Below are 27,579 nucleotides of genomic sequence, written 5' to 3'. Positions count from 1 at the left end.
ATCAGTTGCTGGGTATTTCAGCAAAATGTTTTAGAGAAGCAGACTTTCCTTTTCGAAGATGTCCATAAATGGACGGAAAGGACTTTGTAATAACAGCGGAATTTCCAATAAAGAGACGTTATCATAGGCATAAACGGGAATCCTCACACTTTGACAATAGTTAAATAAAAGCTATAATTCTACGTCAACACTGACGAACAAAATAACAAAGCTATTAATTGTTTGTGGTCATGAATGACAGTGAGTCACAGACTTTATCCCGTTACTGCCAACTTTGCAACATCAAAACATGTGGCAATTGCTGCCAACATTAAAAACATGTGGTGCTTTCTTGTTTTTTTTTTTGTGTAAGGAATTCGTTGCAAGTGTTTTATTTTACACGATGTAAATATTGAATTTGTTTAAGTATTTCATTTTATTGTTGTCTGAGAAAATTTACTTTAATATTTACATTCACAAGTATTTGTCTTGTGTGGGAAACAGAATTATGTAAAGAATAGCGTTGCCCTTATGATAGGCATACAATTGTATAAATGAAATAAACCTCCTGTTTTAACGATAAATAAATAAATCAGTTTCTTTAAAATCCTACGAAGTGAAACTTAGTTTCTCTTTAAATCTATTAGCGTTAAACCAATTTAAATCAAAGTGCCTTCTGTTTGAAAATCTAATTCATTTGGCTATGCTACAATAAATCTCCATCCAGCCAGTTTGCGGTATACGTAAACAATTTGCATCGCAAATGACCTAGATGCCTTGCTCTACATCGAAAATTAAAAAGAAAACGTTCTAATTCCATTTTCAAATTTGTATTGACAGCTCGTTTGTGTTTTCCTTTATTATAGCGACAAACTCCTTTTCAAGTGACTAATATTGTGATTGAATCAAATAGGCGTTCCCTTTTGGTGTATATTCGAAATAAATAATGTTATCTATAACAGTCAGTGCAGAGCGCAGGATACAGGGAATTTAATTTAACAGCCACCGTCCGGCCAGGTAGTCGGATATCCGCCAGTGACCGGCCAATCCGCCCTACATATTTGACTTTTATTTAGTTGTAGTAGCTAAATTACGTGTATTGGATTTTTATACCACAATACGAGTCTCTGTTATGTAACTTTTTGGGTTCAATTCATGTATTTTTCATACTCTTGATTGAATTCTTGGTCAAATAAGACACAATGTCGTAGAGATCTCTTTAATCATTGTAACTTTTTTGAAAACATAAAAGTACATGAATGATGACAGCTTTTTAAAATACCTACTACTGTGTACTTTTTAAACGGAACTCTAAAGTATCACTTTAGAGTTCCATTTAAAAAGAAACAATAATACAATAGATTCTTTCTAAAATTCACAGTAGGCAACGGTAAAAAACTTTGAATATCGAATGTATTCCCGTGCGTCAATCCTAGCTGGCCACATGCGATGCCGTTATAAAACAAACACTTTTTTCATCGAATCCCTATTCTTTATTTGGATTGCTATTTTGATCCCGTTCGAAATTCGAACAAGTGGGTCAAATCAATAGGTACATGGCAAGATGGATAGCACGTGTCAGGCAAACATTTTTTGCGCCTTTTTTCCTTTGAGATATATTCACAAAAAAAAATATGTTTTGAACGAGATTTATTTTACTTCTTATTTTCCTCAGAGATTTTTTCGAAGATTAATCGCCAGATGCATGTTTTACATTAAGTTTTTTACAGTCAATTTCATTTATTTAATTAGCTGAAATGTATCATTTTCACAGAAAGCAAAGCCATGCTCATTCCCTTAATTTAATATTAACACCTCTGCTACTTATTTTCCCCACGTTCTGCGGTTAAAATTAAGGACAAAACAAATTACTTCGGGCCTCCCACACTCTAAGCTTTCACAAACGAAATACGCAGTCTTTAATTAGCGAACCAGCTGGTATACTCATAACATCACGCACGATACCGCTTGTACAGAACAAGCGTTAGTATTCCGTGTATGACTAACATACATACAGACTTACATACATACCAACGTACACACATAATCGTTTCGAGTGTTCCACGTTCAAACTCGTACATGACCTTTGGCGGGAGCGTTTTTTTAGAGACTTTTTTGACGTTTGTAAGTGGCAGATGTGCATTTGTTTTTTCTTTTTATTTGACACAGAGATTGTTTATGCTCCTTCGAAGTTTGAATGTGGTAATGAATAAAACCTTCTAGCACTTGCGTACATTGCATACATGGTTTATTGGTTTGCTTATTAATATTTATTATGAGATAAAGTGAATTTAATTATTAAATACCTTTTAATTGGTAAGTACATGGTTTGCCTAATATTTATTATTAGATAAAGTTAATTTAATTGTTAAATGCCATAGTAAATGTATGTAGGTACATATATTTCTACTAATGTTCTGATTGTTTCACAATTCGAGAGGTAGATCTAATCACATCAATTAATATCTAACGTTATGCAATCTATACTTCATTGTGAAGTCACGATTTATAGATTCTGGGTATAATAATATTAAAATATCTTCATCATATTTTCTCCGAATCCAGTCTTAATTCTGGTTCAACAAAAAATACATGTAATCAATCACAGATTATTAAACACAATTATTTGTTCAGATATCATTACGATGTCAAAAACGCATCCATAGACAAAAGCATTTTGACATAACAATAGAGCATTAAAAATCACACGGTTCTCGCAAATGCAACAAGGTCGTCAAAGAGTTGTGTGACCTAACCGGTTGTAATAGACCCTACCCGGTTCTGTGTGGCCTAGCTGTCAACTTACGGCCGCTTTCTATATTCGATCCCGAATCTAAGATTCCGATCAATCCAGATTTTACTCAATCCCTCGATTGAGCTTGAATCTGCATTTCATTAATCGATCTCGTCTCGAAATCCATCGAAAAAAAACGGATAGATCGCCCTGCTAAACGTTTTGTTTTACGCATGTGCAGAAAAAGTACTTCAGCGATTATTAATGAGTAAAATGGTGGCTTTTTTCTTAAAGCTTATCTATTTTATGTATAATCACTAGAAATTGCACAAAATACAAAAATAAAAGATTGGGAAGTCGTAACGGTAAAATACTGTAATTCTACCTCAAGATTAGAAAAAGCATAAACGACAATAAACGTTTATTGATGAGCAACGGAACGTCAGTCAATCGAAAAGTTGTCAGTCAGTTTGACATTAACATAATATATTTTAAAATTGCAAGTTTATTTGTTGTTTGTTTTTCCGATGTGTCAGTTATAGAATAGAATACAGCGGTAATATTCGAGCGCGTTCGGAATAAGTTGACGCGCCATCTGTATAAGAAACTGTATAGGGTGTATCCGTTCTACCTACTCATGGATCCCACTCTATTCTGGGCATGGTTGGCAATAATCAACTGTATATGAGACGGGAGTTTGCACTGGTCGTCTACTTGGTGAAGGTGCTTCGTGCAGTGGAGAATCACCCGGAAGTATTGCAGCGCTTGAGTGTGTGTACCGGACCGCTACGTGTGGTGGCGGCGAAGCCCGCACCTACAGCTGGTTCCTACAGCAAGAATAAATTTGCTCGCCAAGCACCTGTTACAAGAGCTCTACACACCACCAACTTCTTCAAAATCAGACTGACGTGTTTATGTGTTTTTAATAATGTAATGTGTTGCAATTTTTGTTTAGTTTAAGTTCTTTGCTGTCGCATTAGGGTAAACCCTGTAATGATACTTCATGGTTTTAAATAAATAAATCAAAACGAGAATATTATAATCGTTATCTATTGATTCCAGTATTACAGATATTGGTAAAAGTGTACTTAGTACACAAAAACTATAATACCGAAAGGAAAAAAGTTTAAGCGTCAGCTTATGCTTAGCAATCCAAAAGAATTACTGAGCGCTGGTCTTCAGCTTAAATCCTTGACCCCCGTTTACAAGTAAAGTACAGAAAAAAAGCAGCCACTCGATACATCATAATCACAATTACAAATTTTAAGGACAGAGTTTGTTCTACTACGCTGTCACTACTATCCCAGTCCGATAGCTGAGCTAATACTTCACGATCGCTATCACTATCACTTGAAAATATTTCCATTTTAACAGATTTCTCAGTACAATCCGTAAAAAATTGGGGATCGCAATTATAGATCAAAAACGTCAAAAATCGATTTGTCAAAACCAGAGATCGGTTATAGAAAACGCATAACTGTCACTTTCATACAAATACCAATCTAAAATCTCGATCCGCCCTCCCAAAGATAGATTGAAGAAAAAGATCGACAAAACGATCCATGGATCGGTTATAGAAACACTAAAAGTTGAAAATGGATTCAAATGTCAATCTCGATCCGTAAATTAGGGATTGAGATCGAATATAGAAAGCGGCCGTTAACGAGCATTGAGATAAATCTCGTTGCATCTCAGGTTGGGGACACGATACGCTGTCACTGAGCGACTTTGATAACGATTTCATTTACAATTAAAAATATTCTGTTAATTACTTTTTATTTTGAGAGAGATGCATTCAACATGAGGGAGTTTTTACTGTATTAACGGTGTCCAAAAATTTAATAGATTTTTTGAGAAGTGATGGAGTTTCGTTCAAATAAGGTTGCGTAGTCAATACAAATAGCGATACCGTTTTTTAATCATAGAGGTTTTATATTTCACGGGGTTCTTTCGAAATATTTAAGCATCTTTTTCATCCAAACACTTGCTGAATTCAAAAGTAGAGATGGTCGTAAATATTATGTCATAGGGATTAGATATAAGCTTTGTATCATTAAACAACAAACTTCTAACACAAAAGTATTCTTCTAATTTTGTCATTTAGACTACATTTTTATTCCTGTCTATCCATCAGCTGGTCTAACCACTACGTAAATATAAACAACGTTTAGTCACAACAATTTGTGTTAAACAGTTTTTATTTAATGTATAGGAGTGTGTCGAGGTCAGATTTCGCCACTCGGGCGAGAGAGATTTGGAATTCTCATGAATGAACAAAAATGTCATTGGACCAACTATTATGGTGACTGAGAAACTATACATTTAGTTTTCGGCCGTGGGACGTATTGGGGTCTAATTGAAAAAGTACAATGTAAGTATTTACTGTGACGTAACTTATTTGCAGATGCCGAAGTAAAGCCTTATTGAATTGTAGAGTCGAGACGTCTATTTTGGATTGTAGAGTTGAAACTTTGCGGGATGATTACACCTAATGTTGGAAATATTTACTTAGTTGCAATACTGGAAAGTTTTGCTTATGTTATAGGGCGTATTATATTTTTATTATTTTGAGTCTTAAGAGATGCTAAATCTGACTTTGGAGTCGATTTGGTTTCGATTTGTTTGGACGAAACATTATTCTTCGACGTTTCCAAGTATTACATTAATAGATGTCCTTAGGCACAAAATGAGTAAAACGACATACATTCTGACATCATAACCCGCATTCCTACTCCATCAGACAGCGTATAATATCAAGCAAGACTCTTGAATTAAGAACACAAACAACTACCTCACGAATCCTCTCGAGACCGTTTGTATAGCCTTAAGGAAATAACGTTATAATAAGCGAGGAATTATTCACGACAGCGCAAAGTGACATCATGTACAATACCGATTACTGTGTCATGGGCAGAAATTACCTAAGTGTTTCAACGGAGACCAGTTACAGAATAGATAAAGGCAAATAGTGCAACGGTGCATTCGCACGTACCCGTTTTCCAACTAAACGGCACCGTGGCATCGCTGAGTACATTTCCTTCGGCGTATCACTGGCTCGTCGGCGACGTGACGATTATGTCACGCATGTTATTAAGACGAAATTACCTCTGATTATCGTGAGAATGTTGGATGGTTTGTTCCCTCCGTTGTATTGTGTGGTTCTTTTAGAAGAATGCAGGCTCAAAAAGATTCTTAACCCCTGTCTAAAATTACAATAGGACTTCTGTTTCGAATAACAGACACTGTAGGAGTGCCACAAAACGCTTGTGTGGGAGTAATTTAATGCTTACTGATAGTCGATAAACGGAATGTTTAGTATGTTAGTGTTGACCGCATTACGCCGAGGCAAGGCGTTTTACTTTGATGAGTCCGAGTTATCCTTGATTTATGTCGTCTGTTACGTAACTAATCTCAGCGCTGCGTTTCGTGACGGCCGCTGTTCTCATAAATCCCTGAAGCGGCTGTTATCTCCTCCCTTTGTTCTCTCCCTATCTTATCCGGCCTATATCAAGCTCCGCGGCTTATAAACCTGTCCACTTTGACTCATTGTTTCGCCGGCTCCGGTGATGGATTGCCACCAGAATGTACACATGAGAAATTTATTAACGAAAATCGATTAACGGTATTGCGGATGTGTATCGTCAGCGCGTGTCAGTTTGATACAGTTATACGGAGCTGCGTTATACGCCCACCGTTGTTAGTGCGGCGGATATGGAGTACAAACATAATGCCTAGTGACAGCGTGCAGATGCGCGCACTTTCACCTCCGCCCTGTTCTAATGTATCGCGTGTGAATACGACCCGCATGGTGTCGTAATGTCCCCCGGGGACAGCGCGGCCCGCCGGCTAGTTATTATGCAGTTAACTGACTTGATGTATTGTGCTTATTAAGTCGCTGAGCCGCTTATAGGGCACTATTTGTAAGTTAATGTTAAATAGATCTTTCAATGCGACTTTTAAACTCGGCCCGTATCGCTGGGGTGTCTTAGTTATAAACTATTCTTAACATGTCACCTGTGAACACTACTTATCAACCTTTTCGTCGCTGTTATCATATGGGGCGACGAAAGATGTATGAATTATTATTATGTGCATAAAGATGTGTTACGGTATCTACCGGGGAAGAGGGGAGCGGCGCCGGTCGACGGCCGACATCGATCGCGCTGTTTGTAAACATTGCGGCTCGGGCCGGCTCTCAAGACAAGTAGGGCTTGGGGCTATCAAGTGTGGGCTCACCTGTACAGTCTGCGCGCTGTCCTTGTCCAGCAGGAACTCCATGGACTTGTGCGGGCGCGGCGCGCGCTGGTCGGGCGGCGCCAGGGCGAGCAGCGAGCGCGCGTGCAGCACGGTGCGCTGCGTGTCCACGTCGGTCTCCAGCACGCCGGCCGGCGGCGCGGGCGGCGGGCGCGGCCTCGGGGGCTTGTGCGCCACGCCGCCCGCCACCGGGGGAGCCGCCGCCCGCGACACACCCTCCTCTTTCAGCGGGATGCGCACATACTGCGGCCCGGCGGCCGCCCCGCGCGGTCCCTGCCCCGCGTCTGCCGCTGACGCCGGACCGTTCGCAGAGGGTCGCGCGTTCGCGCCTGCGCCCCTGGTTTTTTTCTCTTTGCGCCCCGAGAATCGGAAGTTCGCGAATCGGGAGAGGAAGCCGGCGATGCGGCTGCGCGGCGCGCGCGCGCCCGCTTCCGTCATGACAGCGGCGCGCTCTGCGGCCGGCGCGCGCGGCTGCTCGCCGTCCCCCTCCACTACCACCACCTCTGCGTCATCCGCGTCGTCGCTCGCGGTCGTTTCGCTCTCGGTGGTGCTCGTACTCGTCTCTCGCCAGCTGACTTCTGCCACTACCGGGGAAAACGTCACTCCCTTCGAGCCGGCGGACACGGACCGTACCGGCGGCGCTGAGTCGGGAGGGGGTGGCGCTACTAGTTGCAGGGATGCACGTAATTCTTCCGGTGTTTCTCTGTGAGGGGTCGCTCTGGCGCGCAGCTCTGGTGTGGATCTAACTCGCGCGTCACACGATGATCTGAGTGGGGTGGATGTGAACACTGGTTCTCTGATTGGATCGGGTGACGGCGTCCGCGGTGGTGAGGGTGAGGGGGAGGGTGCGTCGATGCGTCGTCGTAGTTCATCCAGGACGTCATCCCAAGCTCCCCACGAGTCGTGTAGTCGCCTCGCCGTCATCACTGACAGTTCGCGGTCGTAGTTTTCACTTTCAGCGAGCGCCCGCCGCGCCGTCTCGTCCAGTCGGCGCGCTGTCGCTTCCATTTCGCGGGCGAAAGCTCGCTCTGACTCGGTGGTAGAATCACTCCCAGCGCTGGGTTCTCTCGCCGGAGACTCAGTAGGTTGTCGCACGAGCACCTCGACTGGCGGCGGTGGCGGTGGGGGTGCATGGCGGGGAGCGCGCGGGGGAGGCGGCGGGGGCGGGAGGCGCGGGCGCCGCGGGCCGCCCCGGTAGTCCAGCGCTGTGAGGTCGGCCACGCTGACGGTGAGACTGTCGGACACCTCGAAGGTCTGTCGGAAGCGCGCGCGGTGCGCGGCGTGGCGGCGCGGCTCGGCGCACACGTCCAGCTCCGCGGGCAGTGAGAGAGCGCGCGCGGCGCGGGGCGGGCGGCGCTCGGCACTGGGCGACGTGGCCAGGCAGGGCGCGCTGCCGGCCGCCGACCGGTGCGCTATTTCGGGCGGGCGGCACGTCGCGGGCGGGGGCGGCCGCCGCGACCGCTCACTGTAGCCGCTGTCTTCGCTGAGGTTCTCGGCGGATAGGTGGGTACGAGGCGCGGGCGCGCGGACAGGCGGCGGGGACGGTGGCGGAGACTCCAGCGAGTCTGGCGAGAGGCTGGGGGAGGCCGGCGCCGCGCACGACCGCTCGAGCGACTCGAACTGTGCGAGGCTGGAGGAGCGCGAGAGCGAGCCCGAGCTGGCGGGAGAGGTCGCGCGCTCGCGCCGCCGCCGCTTCGCCGGGCACGCCCACTCGCGCTCTGACTCGCTGTCGCACTCCGACCCTGAGGACAGAGAGCTCCGTCAGCACAGGACACTACACGAGCACCGGCGCGCGGCACGTCGCCTCGCCACGACCAGACGGCGACAATGACAATGACACCGAATTCAAAACAGTATTCTTTATATTACTTGGATACTGTCCAAGAGATATGTAGGATAAGACTCTATGTAGTTGCCAAAGCCGGTCTACATACAATATGGGATTCGAATATAATTTATGTAGTCTAGTGTGATAGACCTCTTATCATTCTTAACAGAAAACCTAGTATAACGGCATCTGTTATGGACTTGGAGTTTCCGAGTAACTACGGTTAGTCTGTATACCTACTCAAAGTTTTACTGTTTTAAACTAGATGGCGTTGTCAACAGTTTTAACGGAATTACTACTCGCCGCTAGATGGCGTGTAACTAACAAAGACAATAAAATTGAAATTCTTTTTTAGAAAATCAAATTATTATCCTACATAAATGTCATAGAAATTCCGCTTAATGTATGCAATATTATTTAATTTATTTCATTACAGAAATACGTCTTTTAAAAAAATATTTATATATATTTAAGATCAAGAGTTTATTAGTTTACCTGGAGCCCCTCGCACATGGATGACGGAGTCTGCATCTGAGTCGGAGAGCCATGTTGCGGCTGAGGAGCGTTCTGATCGCAGGTCATCGCTCGTCTCCTCGACTATCGTCTCGAGGTACAAAGCGTGAGTGCTGCCATTGTCACCTGCGACAGGAAAAAGATATTTAATACTTTGTATAATTAAACAATTATACTGAAAAATGCTCATGTTGAAAATGTGTTAATAATAAAGATTATTGCTATTCGGTACTAGATGGCGCTAGCTGTGCTTAAACTGCTCTTGCGAACTTATTTTTAATGCACATGTACTAGCTACTACCGTTCGTTCATGGAAATGCCGAATACAGATGCGTTTTGTTTATGCCTACGAGTACTTTAAAACAAAATAAAGAGGACTTTTCCAAATTCTTTTAAAAGTTTATGTCAGTTTGATCATCTTGGAATTCGGCGTTAGGAACACTTTGCAATAATAATATGCTTGTATGTATACTTTCATTCTATTTTTTTACATCTCTGGGGATAGTTCAAAAAAGTTTTTAATCAAAAGCTATAAACCTCCGCCCTACCGTTACTGGCTTATCAATAGTGCCTAGTTTACATACAATAATAAACGAAAACTACCAACATCTCTGTATTAATTACAAGTTCCTACTACAATAATACTCCTACACTGTTTAAGTAACTGTGATACTAAATTTCATGAATAGAATTATAATTTTAAGTGGAAGTTATTGTACATACAATGGAACTTTCTCCGACTGACTCTACGGATGATGTAAGCGTTCTGATACGACAATACTACATAAAACCTACACTGAAATGGATAAAACATTATTGTGTAGGAAAAGTAGAATTTGGTTATTTTTGTATGTCGAAAAGGAATTGAAAATGGTTCAAATATTCGAATAATTTACGTGTGGCGTATTCATAATTATTTATTGAGGAATAGTTTTCTTACGCGTATTTTAAGGGATAACCCGACTAGTTTCGGACCCAAACGATTCCTTCATCAATAAGCTAACCCGGCGGTAAGTTTATTGTGGTGTCGTTTTGAAAGTGATAAGCTTATAAAAGTTCGTTCTTAGGTCAGAATGCGGAATCCAATCGAATTAATTAGGTATTTCATGCTTACATATGTAACACATGTTATTTTTTTTACTTTTAACGTGCCTGAGAGAAATATTTTCTCTCTTACTTTGTGCGTCCCTGAGTGGGTCCTAAGTATTGAATAATATTTTTTTTGTTATTGTGATGCAATTCAAAATGAACAGTAGCAAAAAATCTTTATATTAATGAATATCGCAGTTTTCAAATACGCAACTAAGTAGATAAAAATATACGTATTTACAACAACCTTCTAAAAAAAAAACTAACATTCCTTAAGAGCTTATCCCTTTGTTACAAATTATTATTATTAACCATTTCTTTTAAAGAACAAAAGCTACTGCTTAAAACCATTACAATGAAATAGGAACAAAGATAAGACCGTCTTAAGCTCATAAAAAGATTAAAATAAATGCTTGCTTCATTACTTTTGCAAAAATTTAAGCTACACAAATATGGCATAACTTAAATAACTTAAATTTTACGACGAAAAGTAAAACCTTTGATCCTTTTACTTTTAATAAGTTTAACAATAACTAGTTTTTGTATAGTCTGACGTCATACGAACCATTGTTTCATTAAGTCAGAAGGCTAATAATTAAAATTTAATTGTATTAAGCAATCGTTACATGAATTAATTTTAAGATTTGATGTTATTTGTATCTAAATTTAAAAGGCTTCTAACAAATTTACAAAATCTTATTCAAAACCTCTAATTCGATGGTACAACTTTTTTTTAACAAACATTATCACAACACACTTTTGGCGTGGGAATTAAAAGGATGTTTGCTATGTCGCAATTGCTAAAGTTTCGTATTAACATAAGTTTCCTAAATATTTATATAAGTTTAAATTAGATATACTTATAGTTGTTAAACAGTAATAGAATCTGAATAAACTCAATCTAATGTCAAATTCTCTAAGTTCGTGTAATGAGGTCAAAATATAATCTATAGGTACTTACTAATATATAAAGCTGAAGAGTTTGTTTGATTGATTGTTTGTTTGTTTGTTTGAACGCGCTAATGTCAGGAACTACTCGTTTAAATTGAAACATTCTTTTTGTGTTGAATAGACCATTCATCGAGGAAGGTTTTAGGCTATAAACCATCACGCTGCGACTAATAGGAGCGAAGATACAATGGAAAAAGTGGAAAATACAGGGAAACATATTCATCTTTGAGGGCTTCCATTCAAAAAATCCTAACTTATATCTTTTAAGCACGCGGACGGAGTCGCGGGCAACAGCTAGTATTGTTATGTTCATCTATCTACGAATTAAATCTTACTTTTAAATGATTACGTATCAACACGAAAGGTCAAAGCCAAGTTAACAATATTTAAATACTTGACGACTACATATTAATCATGATAGCGTTACCGCTTTTTAAAAGTAGGTAATCAAAGTTTAAATAGTGTTGCCATGCGTAAACAAATTGCTGAATACATTCTAAATTTAGTACATTTGGTAAAGGAATGCTTTGTGCTATTTTAGCTATTTATTACTAAGAATATAATATTATTTAACGCTTTGATTTTTGTATAGTTTAGCTTCACTTTATCGTCCATTCACATTTAACTAATTGTAGGGTGTGCTTAAAATATTCTTAAACAACGCTTTATCCCAAATTTAAGATAAATAAAAGTTGTGTTTAAATCTTAATCTTATGCTCAAATAAACACGCATTTTAACTTTACGACTATTGCTCTAGTTTTTTCGGGTAAAAACAGTTTCTAATGTTGGCAACACGAACAAACGCATGTCACCTCGGGGTGAACGGCCGACAGGTGGCGCTCAGCTGACTGCGTGCGCTTGCACGGAACTGCGCATGCGTGGACACCACTTGTTTTGTTAAATAAAAGGCCGCCATTTTTGACGTCAGCGTGCCTTCTCTCGTAACCTATTATAGTTTTAAAATTCTAATTGGGTAATTTGTAACAAAGTAGAAGTTCTTGAATAAAAACTTTATTAAATATTTCTTTCAAAATGTTTTTAATATATAATTCTGTTGTTATTAGGCGCAGGCCTATTCCCATGTATGTATTTGTATGTCTTACTACGGACCAAACATAGCAATTGTACATTTTCTCTGAAATATTTATTCATTTTTTTTAATTAACGTTATAAGGATGATCATAATCAATCAATGTTTAATACAGACTAGACAAAAAATTTACAGACTTTTTGAAATACCTTTTTTGTATGTTAACGTAAAAATGTTTTGCAAGAGTCGTTACAGTTTTTCCAGATATCAACAATTTAATACAATAAGAAAAAATAATCCGAAATGAAGGTTTCTATCTACAATCTTAGTATTTACTTCACATAGGTACTAGGACAAGGATAGACTAGCAAATGAGTACACAGTATCTTAAATATGATTAGTGTCAAAGTACTTCAAGGTACACCTGTTTGTAAATTATGCAAGAGCTGAATATATGGCACAATATCAAGATTCTAAATGTTATGAATGTTCCAGTTACAACTAACTGGTAAAGTGACATTAAAATACACCAATAGTAAATATTCATTAAAATAATAACTAAGAGACTTTTAAATCACCATCCTACATTTAATAATATTTTGTACAGCAAAAACGTACAATCTACAACGAAATCGTCAACACACAACAAAAAAATACAAACGAATTTAGAACAAAATATCAGTTAATAACCAACCTTTTTAGATTCGTTTAAGCTTCTTAAGTTAAAAAAATATGTATACAGCCAAATCGAATAAAATTCTCTTTTTAAAATAAAAAATCTCATACAAATTCACTCAAAGTGTTGGAAGCTATGGTACCTAAGGTCAAGCATAGGGGTCAGACGTGTTCTAGGTCCCACCTGACGGACACATGTTCTAACGGTCGGCCCTCGTTCAGGGTTCGATGCCGGGCACGTTGCGTGCGGAATCCGTAATACCGGATCGAATACCAACTGTAATTTACTCGAATAAGGTAGACGTAATAAGGCTAAAGTGGGTAAATCTGTTTATATTCTACGGTTGATAGATTATGTAGAAATGTATAGGGACCTGCTTAGTGTAGTAATAATAATAATTTATTTAGCTATTGAAAGAAATAAGTGCCGTTATATTTATGTAAATTTGATGCCATTTGAAGATCGATGTCATTAAATGCATGCATTAAAACTATTATAGACCAAATAATAAAATATTCGTAAAATAAACGCACTTACGAGTATAATGACAAAACTTTAAAATAAGCCATTAATTCTTTATTTTAGTTTGAAATTCGAACAATAAATAATTGCCAGAAACACTTAATATCGCACCCATTTTTTTTTAAATAAACTTTTAAATGCATAACGTGATATCGGTAAATCAGTAAATTGCTCGCTATACAAAATTGCTATTTAGACCTATTAAACCAAGGATAACGTAGAAATGAGTTATGTTTATGTAGCTAAGCGACAGTAGAACGGATAAGACCTAGTTACACCAAATTACCGGCGACATGATAAAAACCGGTCTCACATACCGTACTTGTTGATTAATTTACAATTTACTTAGTAGAACGGGACCAAAGAATTTAGGGACTTAAATAACTCTAGTGCAGTTTCACAAGTAATATCTTATATTTCGTTTTTAGATGCAGATTCCAGAGCAATTGCCGTTTTAGATTTAGCACCAGTTCATATCAATAAGCTTTTCAAGGCCCCAAATTCGCTATTAGCAATGGCCGGTTAATGAATTGGATAAAATGAGACTAGTCGTAACTCTCCTAAGCATTTTACAATTGGAAATTCATTATATTGACAGTGAGTGTTCCGCCCCGTAGGTACTGAATTTCCAATTAATGTGTACGCAAAATGCTTAGGAGAATGCTAACAATGTCATTTTAATCCAATTTCCATTCATGTATAAGCCATTGTGAATAGCAGAATCGGGGCCCAGTTTATATAAATCACCCTTTCAGAAGTTAGGACACGATGGAAATTTAGACGTGACCACTAAAAAGAGGCTACATCAAACCCTGTGACGTCATCGGGATCCAAACAACACAACCACAGTCACAGTGTAGAAAGTAACAGTACAACAACGATACAATGACACAGAGTACAAAACTAACAGTGGATCAGTTCCGCATTGCTAGATTTGCTAGTTTTTCTATTCAAAGTTGGAAATGTCCTAAAATTGAACGCAACGGTGTTCAAGAATTGTGATCTGTATTCTAAATACTTTTAACGTGACTTTAAAGAGTGATGTCATTGTCGCATTTTACAATGACTCTGGCTGGTTATTTGAATAGTAAAGGAATAGTTAGCTACGAGAAGTATGGTAGTAAAAGTAAAAAAGATTTTTTGACGAGGCCTAGTAATGAAAATCCCTTTTTTTGTAGTGACTTGAGTATAATTTTTTTATAATTAATTAGTAAAAAACATATTTTTTCTTTAAAGTATGTATACGCTTTATGACAATATTTTATTTCCAAAAGTGCAAAATGTTTCCATTTTTCTATCCGTGCATTTTCTTCGAAATAATAATTGTAATGTGATAGTATAGATTGTAACTTATCATGCGCTTTATGACGTCAAAGCTTGTTCTTTATCTATTGTTAATTGTTCCTAAATTCAATTGACTAATAACGTTTATAGCCCTCCATGTAAAATATGTAGTTTCATTCGTTTCACCGCCTTATTAAATGTGCCTGCATTTAGGTTATGGAAATATTAATATTATTGAACTATTTTTTCTATCATATTATACATTCAAAATGGTATAAGACTACCTATGTACATTATTTTTTGAAATGACGGTAAAATTTCTACTCTGGTCTTTAAAAAACTTTGTGGAACGACTACGTCACTTAGAATTTTAGCCATAGTGCCCCGGGTCGGTATTCAAATGACACGCACGAAAACACCATACCCAATGATATAGAGTAGGTACTTTTGTAAAAAATAAATATTCCTTTAAGCACAAAACGTAATTTGCGTTTATCATATCACAATGTAATTTTCTTCACAACTCTATAATTAGAAATGGCCGAAATGGCAACATTGAAAGCCGCCTTCAAGTTGCAATTACAAAATGGCGGATAATTAGGGCTTTAAGGTATGTGTCAGTGTCTCGGTAGGTGCCTTCACTAATTAGTTCATTGGGCATCTATTCGAGTGTGACGTATTACATTAGAATCAACACTTTTTTGTTTTTATTGCAGCGGCAATCATTGAGAAATGTGTGAGGGGTCTAATTGGGTTGTTAAGAATGTTTGAATATTTTAATTGGTAATTGGCAGTTGCTGTTTGTATTTTGTAGTTTGAACTGTTAAATATTGTTTTAATAATGATATATTTGTATAGTTAGGTTTTTTCAAGCTCGCATAGTAAGAGTAGTGACGTGACAATGTGGTGTCGATACTTATTAATTTAATTTTTAATATTAAGCACAATCAACGAAATTTTCAAATTTAATTGCAACTTAAATGAGGAATTTCGATTGAGTCAGTTTTCTTACCATAAATAAATGTGAAAGTACGTAATCCAATCCCACAGGTAATTTAAAAGAATTATTAGGCTGGTATTAAAAAGATTATTGTGTCAAATAATTTCACACTGATCTGTCAGCAATTGGAATGATGTGAAAATAGCTAATTTAATGCCATGTGCCAATGAAAGAGATATTTCGCAGTCATGATATATTATGTTTCGAACATTCACATTTTTACAGATTGGATCATTTCATGGATTACATTTTACTATTTCTTATATTTTAACAAAAAAAAGCAACTTGTTTTATACAGTCATATTATATCCACTCCTTGCTTTAATCTTATAAAATTACAGTTCAATTATTACAGCCAGGCGAGCATTAAAATACTTTTGATAAAAATGCTCGTCTGAACATTGATCAAGCGAGCATTTTTGTTCATGCAAGCATTTTAGCCTTTATGCAAAACTGCATTGTTTTATTGAACAAACAACATTTATCGCGACCTTTAACAAGTTTATACAATGTCCCAGATAAGTGAATAACAGGTATCGCCCCGCTATTGACAAACAATGAACATTGAAGTTCAGTCTGACGTGAATTCCAATTACAAATCCGTGGTACTTGGGTACAATTAGGCATTATATGGAAATACTGTGGTTTCTAAAACGTGACTTATATCTACTATAGGCTCATTGAGTCTTTTACCATAGAGTTTACCTCTATCTACGCTTACATATATTTGGAACAGCCCAAGTGATAATTTTACAATCGTTAACATTGATAGAAAACAGACAGAAACGTAAACCTTGCATTTTCATACATTCGAGATTTTTTAATCACTAACAATTATTAATTACTTGGCTGAGTGGGCAGGCAAAGCACAGCTTTCACACAATAGCTAGAATCGATGAAATTTAATGAGCATTTTAGATGTTGGCCACCCCTTAATTACTTCTCGTGAAATCCGAATTTAGAAACCCTCGTCATTCAAATTTGATCAGGTCAATTACATTTTAGCATTACCAAATTTTGTAGAGCATCTCAAATTTATATTTTCGAATATCAGATTTAAATCAAAGTATTATTTTTAAGTAGCTTCACAAACTGATTAGTGCTACTGTTGCTAACTTAAAATAATAATGAATCAATTTTCAGCTGTTAATTAAAAGGCTTGCAACTTCGCTATTTCAAGTTGAAGAAAAGTGTAGATTGGTTGATTGGCAATTTCCCGCGCATTTGCAGCTACTGTAGAAAAAATAACGCTTTACTATTTGATCCAATTTCAACAGCCTTCTATTTTGTAATTTCTCTCTAAAATTATTTAATATAGTACTAGCTCTATAAAATCGTAAAGTTTGGGGGTTTGTGACGTTGCAGGGTCCTAGCAATTTCGTGAAGTTTATTTGTCAATAGAATGGATCGATATTTGTTATTGTAATAGGTTCATTTTGTACAGAAAATATAAGGTAAAGCTAAACTAATGTAATAGAAAGAAGTAAATATAAAGGTAAGCTAATGTGAATTATATATTAAACCACTATATTTGTTTTCTTTTCAATAAACGACTCCGGGGGATAGCAATTCAATCCTTGTGCCGCAGGGGGTTTCACAAACCTACGCGGGGATCGAACCAACGACGCGACATGCGCATTGGGTTTGGCGTGGTGACCTCAACCACTCGGCTGTCCGTGCAGTAACTATTACTAGCGAAATTACCAAGAAAAAATAGCCCATTTACAATATTTTTCAGGAAGTTTATTACATACATCAATCAAGTTAACCAACAATAAAGAAAGTTATTACGTCGTAAATTGAAATGTAAGTACCGCTAAACAGATCATATGCGGAAAGTTTAACTATGTATGTATATTGCAACATAATCGTTACTATGTTAGCCGTCGATATAGATCAGCTGATCGGACATCCGTGTGTTATATATTACGCTTTAAACATACTAGTATTTTTTCAATCGATTTCAAGAAGAAGATTTTCGTTTGTTTTTTTTTACGTTGTAACCTCTGAACTTTTGAGTAGACGAATCTTTTTTTTCCATTTAACGTAAACTAGCTTTCTTTGGTTATATGAAGTTATCAAGTATGGCTCAGAAGTTTTTATTTCAAATGTACAGTCGGATGTACGACCATACTTAAAAATTAAACAATTTTGGGTCTGTACCTCTCAATTCTTTGAGTATTCTATCTGTCTCGACTCTCGGTCTACAAAACGTGTGATTTATATTAGCTATTTGTATAATGTACTGCACACAAGCTTGTTTATCCAGACCAAATATTTCTATTCCCGCTTAGGAAGTAGATAGCTATATTAATCCTTGGTACTGTGCCAAACTTCATCTCGTTTCCTTGTAGAGCCAAAAATGTGTGTTAAAAGTAATTATATGAGGACTTAGGTGATAGTTGTATAATAATAATGTTCAGGAAAAGAAATAATTACTTTAACTTATTTTCTCTACACCAAAAAGTGTGCAGCAACGGCCATCTTTGTAGACTATAAAAAAAAACAGATGGCTATCGCTGTCTAAATTAATGTTCGCAATTCAGTTATTTAACACGGCATAATACATAATATCTGCGTGTTGATATTATTACGTAATTTACTATTATAAAGTCTGCAACGAAATCATTTTTCACTTAGACAATTGATGTTAAAACGAACGCAATATCGCAAACTAACAATAGATCAACAATTTTATTCATACAAACCCGGAACTTTGAAAGATTACAAAATATACCGTAACCTAAATTGTATGTATATATAGCTATAAATTTGTATAAATATGTTCGCTGAGAGTTTTTATCGCTTCCCTCTCCCAAAACAAGATTGAACGCACCTTTTGTTGTGGGAATTCAGAGCATTCGACTGCATTCCTTGAATATTTTTAGATTTGAATCACCGGTTCAAATTAGGAATATGGCCAGGCTTTTTAAATTGTTGTTTGAATATGGAATTCATTTGAATATCTCTATTACTTTACTAAACTTCTAATGTCAGTTTTGAAATATAGTGTTCTTTTTGTATTGTCAGCTCATTTTTCTTTTTATTTAGCTGCTTTGTACTATTTACTGTGACGACCTCCGTGATCGAGTGGCGTACGCGCCGGTTTCAAGGTGTCGCTAGCTCTGAGGTCCCGGGTTAGATTCCCGGTCGGGTCAATGTAAAAATTCACATTTCTACATTGTCTCGGGTCTGGGTGTTTGTGGTACCTTCGTTGTATCTGAATTCCATAACACAAGTGCTTTAGCAACTTACTTCGGGTTCAGAACAATGTATGTGATGTTGTCCGCATTTAAATCTCAAGTTATAGTCGCAATTTACTCATAATGTAGTTATTTAAGAAACGTACACATGTCTTTAGTATAAACTTGCTATGGCATAAAAAGTGCTCGAAGTCCAAGCCTTTCAATTTTTAAAGGAAAGAAAGTAAGAGACACGTAGTAAGACAAGTAGTATCTTTAGACTGGTTTTTAATTCATTCACGCAGTTCATAAGCAATTTCGAATGTACTTCTTTCACCGTGGTATACAACCTTTTCCTTTTATTCAGATCTTTTAAATATTTCTGAACAAAAACAAAAGTAATTATTGCACGATATTTTTTTTCGGCCAGTTTTAAAGGGCATTTGAAAAAAGAATTTGGATAATAATGAGTCAACATTCAGTAACGGTTACGTTCCAAAATCGAAAGTGAGCAATGACTATAGATAATTGCACCGCGGACAATAGAATTGGGCGGTCGTCGATCGAAGTTAAGGGAAAGATTGAAATTCAAAACGATATTAAACGTTGAACAATTTAAACTTGCATTAGTTTAAGACATAAAACTAATGTTACGTTATACGTGTCGTGACTTTTAATTTAATTTTGGTAGAAGTCTTCTATATAAATGTTCTGTGTAAAAAGATTTCGTGCGGATTTTTATTTTTTGACGAGAGGCTTGCAACGATTCATGGTCTTGGAATGTCATTATCACATTATGACGTCATGGTGTCTGAATATTTGTACAAAATCGTGTATTATTTAGACCCTTTACCCTACTTACTTCTTAAAATTTTGGTAAATTCAAAATTTAGTTTTTTTCATTATTATCCCGTAATCTTTCCTATTGTCACAATAATCGATTCAAAGATTCAAAATAAAAGTCTCTAAATTAAGACATAAACATTCAAAGCGCGCGTCACTTATTCAGAATTGACGTACGTTAAACATTGATTGAATAAATTGAAGCTTATTAAACGTTTTGATGTTTTAAGTATCTGTCTGGATGTACAAGGGGTCTAAACACGCGTCTTAAAGTTATATAACTGCATAAGTGGAAACGTGACAGTGCAATATATGGCGTTGAGTATATGCATCTTTCTTCTAGAACTAAGAGGTGGCCTTGTTTGTATTGGGATGCCGAAGGTCCGTAGACAAAGTTCATTTGCAAGAGCATCATCTGACCACGTTACTCACATGTATGTTAATGACGATCATTTTAACTAAGTCTCGTGACTTGACATGTCATTTCAAAACCTGATTGGAAATTTTAAATATAAGTGTTGATTTTTATAGTTTTTAATGTGTTCTGTATGTGTTGTTTTTAGTATAATAATTATTATTTTAACCAAACTCAAATATTTGTGCGCCGGAACCGTCAGAATATTATGGAGCGAAATTTTTGTAACATCCCAATTACCATTTCTTACAAGTAAATAAATATTTATCTCTATCATTAAATACATCGATTCGATGAGTGTTACCGCTTGTACAAATGAACTTGCATCTTTTGAGATGACAAACTTGATCTTAACACTCGCATACTATTTTTTACCGGTATAAGCGACCGACCGCTACCCGGTCACGGTTGGCGGTGCTACGGTTACGGTATTACGGTTTGTGGCAACCACGAGGCAACCACGAGGCTACTTACAATGAGCTCAAAAGGTTACGGTTTTTTGCTGAGATTATAAGATTCCAAGAATCGTTCTAGAAAGGATCATTAAGTGAGCTAGTGATGAGAAAGTGTTTTTTCTTACGTGAGAAATATATTTCACACTTATTCATTTTGAGAATTGGTTATCTTGTGTGGTCTTAGTGGTCTACTATTAAAATGTAGGTATACACAACTACTTATTAAATTGTAGTTTTAAGATAAACAACACAAGATAAAAAAACACTGATCCAGCAGGGTGATATTAGGTTTAAAGGTAAAATCAGTGTTATGGTATTAAACTTTCATTTTTCAGTGCGATAAGTGGTGATTCGAAATTCGACATTAGGTACTCCATCCAACCCAGATCCTTAAGCTATGAAAAAAAGTGCAACACACCATGGACAGGCCACCCACAGCATACACTGCAAAATCATCTCTCCAACACCTTACATTTATGCATAAATAATAAAAAAATAACAGAATTGATACCAACAAGTTTATTTCTCCATAACATCCTGTATCGCGTGATTTCAATCGAAATGTGTTCACCTTGAAACGATCAGTAAGTCAATCGTAAAACACGTCAAACGCTTAATTGTCGGCCGTTTGGTGGAGCGAATCGGTTTGATGTACGTGGTTTTCGTTAATAAAATGTTCTATATATCTGTAGCTGAAATAATATGCTTGTAAATGCATGTGGTACTTTCTCTGGTTGAGTGAAGGCTTGTTTTTGAAGATTGATGCAATGGGTTGGCCACAGCCCACAGCCATGGTATGGACGGAGTCTTTGGCAGTCACCATCCATACCGTGACCATTGCAGGTCCAACCTGGAAAGGCTGCTGATAGCTGACCCCAGAAGTTGGGTTAAGGGTTTTTGTAAACATCTGTGCAGTTGACGCTGGCTCTCACTGTTTCGCCATTTCACTGTATCCAAGTAACATTGCTACGGTTCCAAGCGTACACAGGAAACGCGCAAATGTATGGAAATGACATTTCGTATAGATTAGCCACGTGGCTTAGATCTGTCATTTTCATATAGCTGAGAGTTTCCTTTCAATTGTCGCGATTGATGAAAATGATAAAAGTTTAAATGATTAAAGGCTTTAGAATCTGTTTAAATAGTTTTCCTTTAATATATTTTTCATAAATATAGAACTTTTAATCAAAATTCTAATCACTTCTTGTGAATGGCAATACAGAAAATTACAAATAACGTGAACACATGAAGAGATTGCACAAAATATCACAGCAAATGTCACGTTAATGCAATTTGATTGATGTAAAATTAATGTGCATGATAGATACTTAATTAATTGCTAAACATTTTAATTGTGTAGCTCACGCGTGTAATAATTACCAATATACAGTGAAAGAGTAAAACTGGTTTAAAATAATTGGGCCACGTCAGAATTTGGCATAGAAATGCGTAAAATGCGTTGCGTGACAATACAACGCGTAAATAGGGTTGAACCACACGTGCGCTGTCAAACTGACACTTAATATTGGAATAATAAATGCATTCGAAATATAAATTATTGATTTTTAAAAGATTTATTGGTAATCTATATCTATACTTCTATACTAATATATAAAGCTGAAGAGTTTGTTTGTTTAATTGTTTGTTTGTTTGAACGCGCTAATCTCAGGAACTACCGGTCCAAATTGAAAAAATATTTTTGTGTTGAATAGACCATTCATCGAGGAAAGCTTTAGGCTATGAACCATCACGCTGCGACTAATAGGAGCGCAGATACAATGGAAAATGTGAAAAAAACAGGGCAGGTATAAATCATAACTTATATCTTCTACCCACGGGGACGTAGTCGCGGGCAACAGCTAGTAAAAGATAAAAATAAAACTTTTTCTTTACTCAATTTAAGGCAATAACACTGGTTTTCAGCCTTACCGCGTTCCAAATAAAATTATTTTGTTTGTTTTGTGCACCTCGTCACCTATAACCCTAATAGCTGTGAATGCTGTATTACTGTATAGAGAAATATGAGGATGCGCGGTCGATTCGACCCCACGATAACCCCTCGCGTATCGCAATAGTTCACTATAGTCCATACATTCCAATCATAAACACTAAGCAAAGGAATTACGTGTACGTTACCAGATGTTAGTTATGTAAGAAACCTTAGCATTCTTAGTTTGGTTTTAAGACTCAAAGGTGTAGGAACTACTTTTAGAAATGTTGATTGTCAGTCGCTAAATTTATTTTGGGCCGATGAGGTGACTGAAAAGTTTAGTATTTGCATAATTCATCCATATAGTTAAAAAAAGAATTTAAATCTCTTATAATATATTTGAAGGGTCACTTCTTTTTTATTCTGTTCACGTTTACTTATTATACGGAGGTTTTATACTGGCCGATATAAAACCTCCTTTTTAAGCATGTCATTTACACATTTTCTTTTTATTTCTCACCAGCCAGTACTTGCAACTTGCAACATGAACATATGTAAAGCAGTAATAGGTTCCCATGCGATTCGCGACGCCACTTCCCTTACTTGATTGCATTCGGAGTGTTAACGAGATTCTTTAACGGCTTCTTGGTAATAAATATTAACTGAGGTGAATTCCCATCGGTATCCCTAGGGCTTTAGTAACTGCGATCGCATCCGACGCTCTTGTAATTAATGTTCGTGTAAGGCAGTATGAGAAAACGTCATAGTTGTCAAACGGCAGAAAGTGCAAAAAGCCAAGCAACGTAAAAATGAATTTCTTGATGGAAAAAGATATACTAGTACTGAAATGTACTTTAACATTACTGAAATGTTCTTTCACATGCACAAAGACACCCAGACTCATGACAAGCATTCGTGGATCACAGAAACGCTTGTCCTACGCGGGGATCGAACCTGCGACATGTCGCACACTGTGGCAGAGAGACGGACAGACAGAGCTCCGTTTTTACCCTTTAATTACTTCTGTCCCTGCTTACACGAAATCTAGACCGAACCTTACACCAAGAATGTCAGACCGTGATCCATAACCCCAGACATTGTAACTGGCAACATTATAAATTAGTGTTTCGTAATGGCGCGTGTTGATTGACTCCTCATATTTCGCTTACAAATTATCGAGCGAACAAAGCAAGTGTTATGTTCACGACACATCCGCGTCTGAAACGATATCAGGAAGTTTGTTGTTTTTGAATACCAAAAATAACAATCAATCTTATGTGAGTAGCTGAGAGATTAAAATCTCATTGTTGTATCTGTGTGAAGCTTAATTGTTAAGCAGAGTCCGGCCCTGTGTATTAATTGAGGAGATATTCTTCTAGCACTATGTGCAGAATATTTTCTTAGGGAGAGAATTAATGAACCAGCACTTGTTTGTTGGCCCTGATTCCTGTTGACATCTCGAAGGTAGGTCCTTCAAAGAGCCTTAGAGTGGCTAGTCAGGCCTGTTGAAAAGTTACGTTACGAAAGATGACGGACATGTAGGTACTAAATCATTACAATTTAACTCTAATACAGATAGGGAACTTCTTTTCCAGTTTAATAAATATGAATTAAATTAAAGAAACTAAGAGTTTCGGCACGTTTGGCACTGAACTACATAAGTATCTGTTACAAACATGACTGTTCCAATTTCAAATTATTAAAAAAAAAACAACAATTAATAAAGTACTGGCAATCTACCAACAGCCGTGACAAAAAAGGCGGTCTTATTTGAAAACCGAACACCAGCCGCAACCAATCAAGGATGACGGTTGCAGCTGCGTTCAGGAATTCGTTGAGAAATCGCCGCGGTTTGAATAATTTATCATTAGAACGTCAACGCGTCTAACGCAGGCAACGCGGGCGCGGGTTCAATGAGCATATTATGACTAGTGCCTATGAATATTAAGTTGTAACACTTGTAACTTGAGAACATGAACAACAACAATGTTATTATCTTTACTTATAATAGCAAATATCAACTTTTATTTAAATCTTTTTTTTACGGTTTTTTTTTCTGAACTTCGATATATTGGAACGAGTAGCCAAAAAAGCAGGTACAATAGTGACCCCACAAAAGCAGATCTGCAAATTCCGTTAAAAGGTCGTTTCTGCTTGAAAATACGTGTGTGCACATGTAAGGTCATTTGTAATATGTAGGTTTTGTCAATATGTAGGTAGATACATATTGACAAAATTGTTTTAACATTAGTCTGCATTTTGTTTCTCCGTATTTTGGTTTCCGCCGCGCGCCGTCGGCAATTTGAAATCCGCAAAAGGTTGGCACGCAACCAGACTTGGTTAAAGCGACCTTAATGGTATAATTTCGCAGTCGGCTGCAAGACGTATAAGGTGATACATTATTTAAATACTATGCGGCTGCGTAGTTCTGATCAAAATGTTAATCGGTTTTGGATAAAACCTTTTTAAGACGTTCTTAATTATATCCCCATTTTTTTATGTTTCTGTTTCTTTTATAGGTCAGAGTATTTCCTATTTCGGCTTTTATCGGCCTTTTATATATCTAAAACTCGAATATTTCTAATTGCTGGATTAATTATTGCCATATTTATACATCTATTTAATCCTTTTTTAAATATAAAGCTCAGGTTCTCTGCATGCGACTGTTGAGTGACTTTTAATTGAGTGTTATTTGCGCATACGGCGGCTAGTAATTACAAGGCACTGGCAGGAAATCAATATATTCCACAACATTCACACAACGTCATCTAGTCTGAATTAAGCTACGTCTTCTACTGACTTGCATTTGTAAAAACATGTATACATAAATGACACCCAACCACAGTAAGAAGAATCATGCGCATCAGACAATAAATTATCCTGAGAAAATTGGGCTCACGACATTCGATATTATAGCATAGCAGTTAGAGCCTCGAACTACTGGGCCAATAGGCAAGCCAGTAAAACACTATTGTCAAAAACAATATTCTAGGACTATGTTGTTTATATTTTGTTTTATTTTATTAAGTACCTATGATAAGAATATTGTTTACTTCTCTGTCGTATTAGTCTAAGATCCTGTAAAGATATAAATTCAAGACTTAAAACAAAAGCCTAAATAACCGCACTCCCTTGGATTAAGGCACATAATGCTTTACATATGAGTGCTTTATAGCAAACAATAGTGCTCACAGCTTTTATGAATGTCTTAAAGGCGAACACCATATCTAGAAACAACTGGTGTTTTAAATGAATGATTAATTTAAACAACAGACGAAGATTTGGCGTTGTGTTGCCAGGGTAAAGTAGCTACAAAGTACATTGAGTAGTTTAAGTCGTCTATCACATTTTTTTATTTATGTACGATAACAGACTGATAGTCAATTTGAGGGGAAATAAATGTTTTGGTCAACTATTATTTAGCGAGTAATTGAGTTATTTACTTCTTTGATAAAATCAAAATACCCGTCACGAAAACACATTTTTGGACATATATTGTAAAGAGGTTCCTGCACTAGTTAACATCATCTATACTTTTACTAATATATAAAGCTGAAGAGTTTGTTTGTTTGTTTGAACGCGCTAATCTCAGGAACTACTGGTCCAAATAGAAAAATTGTTTTTGTGTTGAATAGACCATTCATCGAGGAAGGCTTTAGGTTATAAACCATCACGCTGTGACTAATAGGAACGAAGATACAATGGAAAATGTGAAAAAATAGGGCAGGTATAAATCATAACTTATTTCTTCTACCCACGCCACGGGGACGAAGTCGCGGGCAACAGCTAGTTATTTATATCCCCATAATACTATGTTACATATCATTTATGGCAGTCAAGGATTACAATCCCAGATTCGTAAGTAATTAAAACTAAAGTATTTAAAATTTATACGATTACAATTACGAAGTCACGCCTTCCCGGTATTTGCCTGGCATTAAAACCTCAACCTTGTTTAAAGGAATCGTTGATGGTTTGTAAACTTGTTCCATGATGTTTGAACGTGTGTTATTTGCACACTCAAGGTAATGCTGTACGTGATAAACATAATCTTGTTGATTTCATTTCTGAACCTTTTGCCTTCGCTCAGAGGATTCTGATTGTGTTATTTTAGTTGGTAGAGCAAATATTTGTGTGTCCAGAGTGTTTTGGCGATCTGTTTACTATCTTTTGTATGTACCAATACATATATTAGTTAACATATAGTATAAAGCAATCAGTAATTGGTATGTAAGTCCAAAAGATGGGCTGAAAATCTGAATAGTTAAGCCATCAAGCAATGTGATTGTTTCTTTTACTTTGCAAGAGGCAAGCACTATCTAATAGCGTAATCGTAAATTATTGATGTCAAATTTGCACTTTGTATAATATTATGCAAAACGTAATTCGTAGTAGGAACTTTAAATAAAATAATTGTACACATTTTGCTATGTTTATGCTCTTAAAAGACACGTAATTAAGGTGTCGTTTACCTACTTCTTTATCCATTAAATCATATTTATTACTAAAGAAAGTGTTGCCAAATGTCCAGGGTCTAGGTCAACACATCGATTCGTCTGCACTCATGAATATACATGGACATAACCTCCAAAGCTCCATAACGAAACAACGGAAGTAGGAAATTTATTCAATCATATTCATGTAAATTATCCGCCCATTTCCTGGCTTATAGCACCTCTACTCATATCATAATTATAGTTGTTAGATGCCGTGTGATACCTACTAACTATAGAAAAAAAGAATTTAAACTTTTCTCTCTTCACTAATGTCACTTTGACGTTTTGCATTTTCCCGCCAATTGAAACGTCAAACATGGCTGCCAAAGGCAAAGGCAACGTGCAACGTGCACTAAAAAAGTAAATACGAGCTTTCACAAACCGGCAAAGCATTCCG

At 37.1% G+C, this 27,579-nt stretch overlaps 1 protein-coding gene across 2 annotated transcripts in view; it reads right to left on the bottom strand.

The window, feature by feature from the left end:
* LOC113494532 (serine/arginine repetitive matrix protein 1) overlaps window positions 1-27,579 on the bottom strand; it is a 96,463-nt gene that overhangs the window by 42,728 nt on the left and 26,156 nt on the right. For both annotated transcript variants that reach the window (XM_026872920.1, XM_026872919.1), the window contains 2 exons: window positions 9,291-9,434; window positions 6,950-8,709 (listed from right to left, as the gene is read on the bottom strand). In XM_026872920.1, coding sequence (XP_026728721.1) covers window positions 6,950-8,709; window positions 9,291-9,434 — 1,904 coding nt within the window. The remainder of the gene's footprint in view (window positions 1-6,949; window positions 8,710-9,290; window positions 9,435-27,579) is intronic.

The sequence above is a fragment of the Trichoplusia ni genome, chromosome 5 (genome assembly GCF_003590095.1).
Source record: "Trichoplusia ni isolate ovarian cell line Hi5 chromosome 5, tn1, whole genome shotgun sequence".
Lineage (NCBI taxonomy): Eukaryota > Metazoa > Arthropoda > Insecta > Lepidoptera > Noctuidae > Trichoplusia > Trichoplusia ni.
Note: the sequence above shows the minus strand (reverse complement) of the source record. Positions and strands in the feature narration are given on the sequence as shown.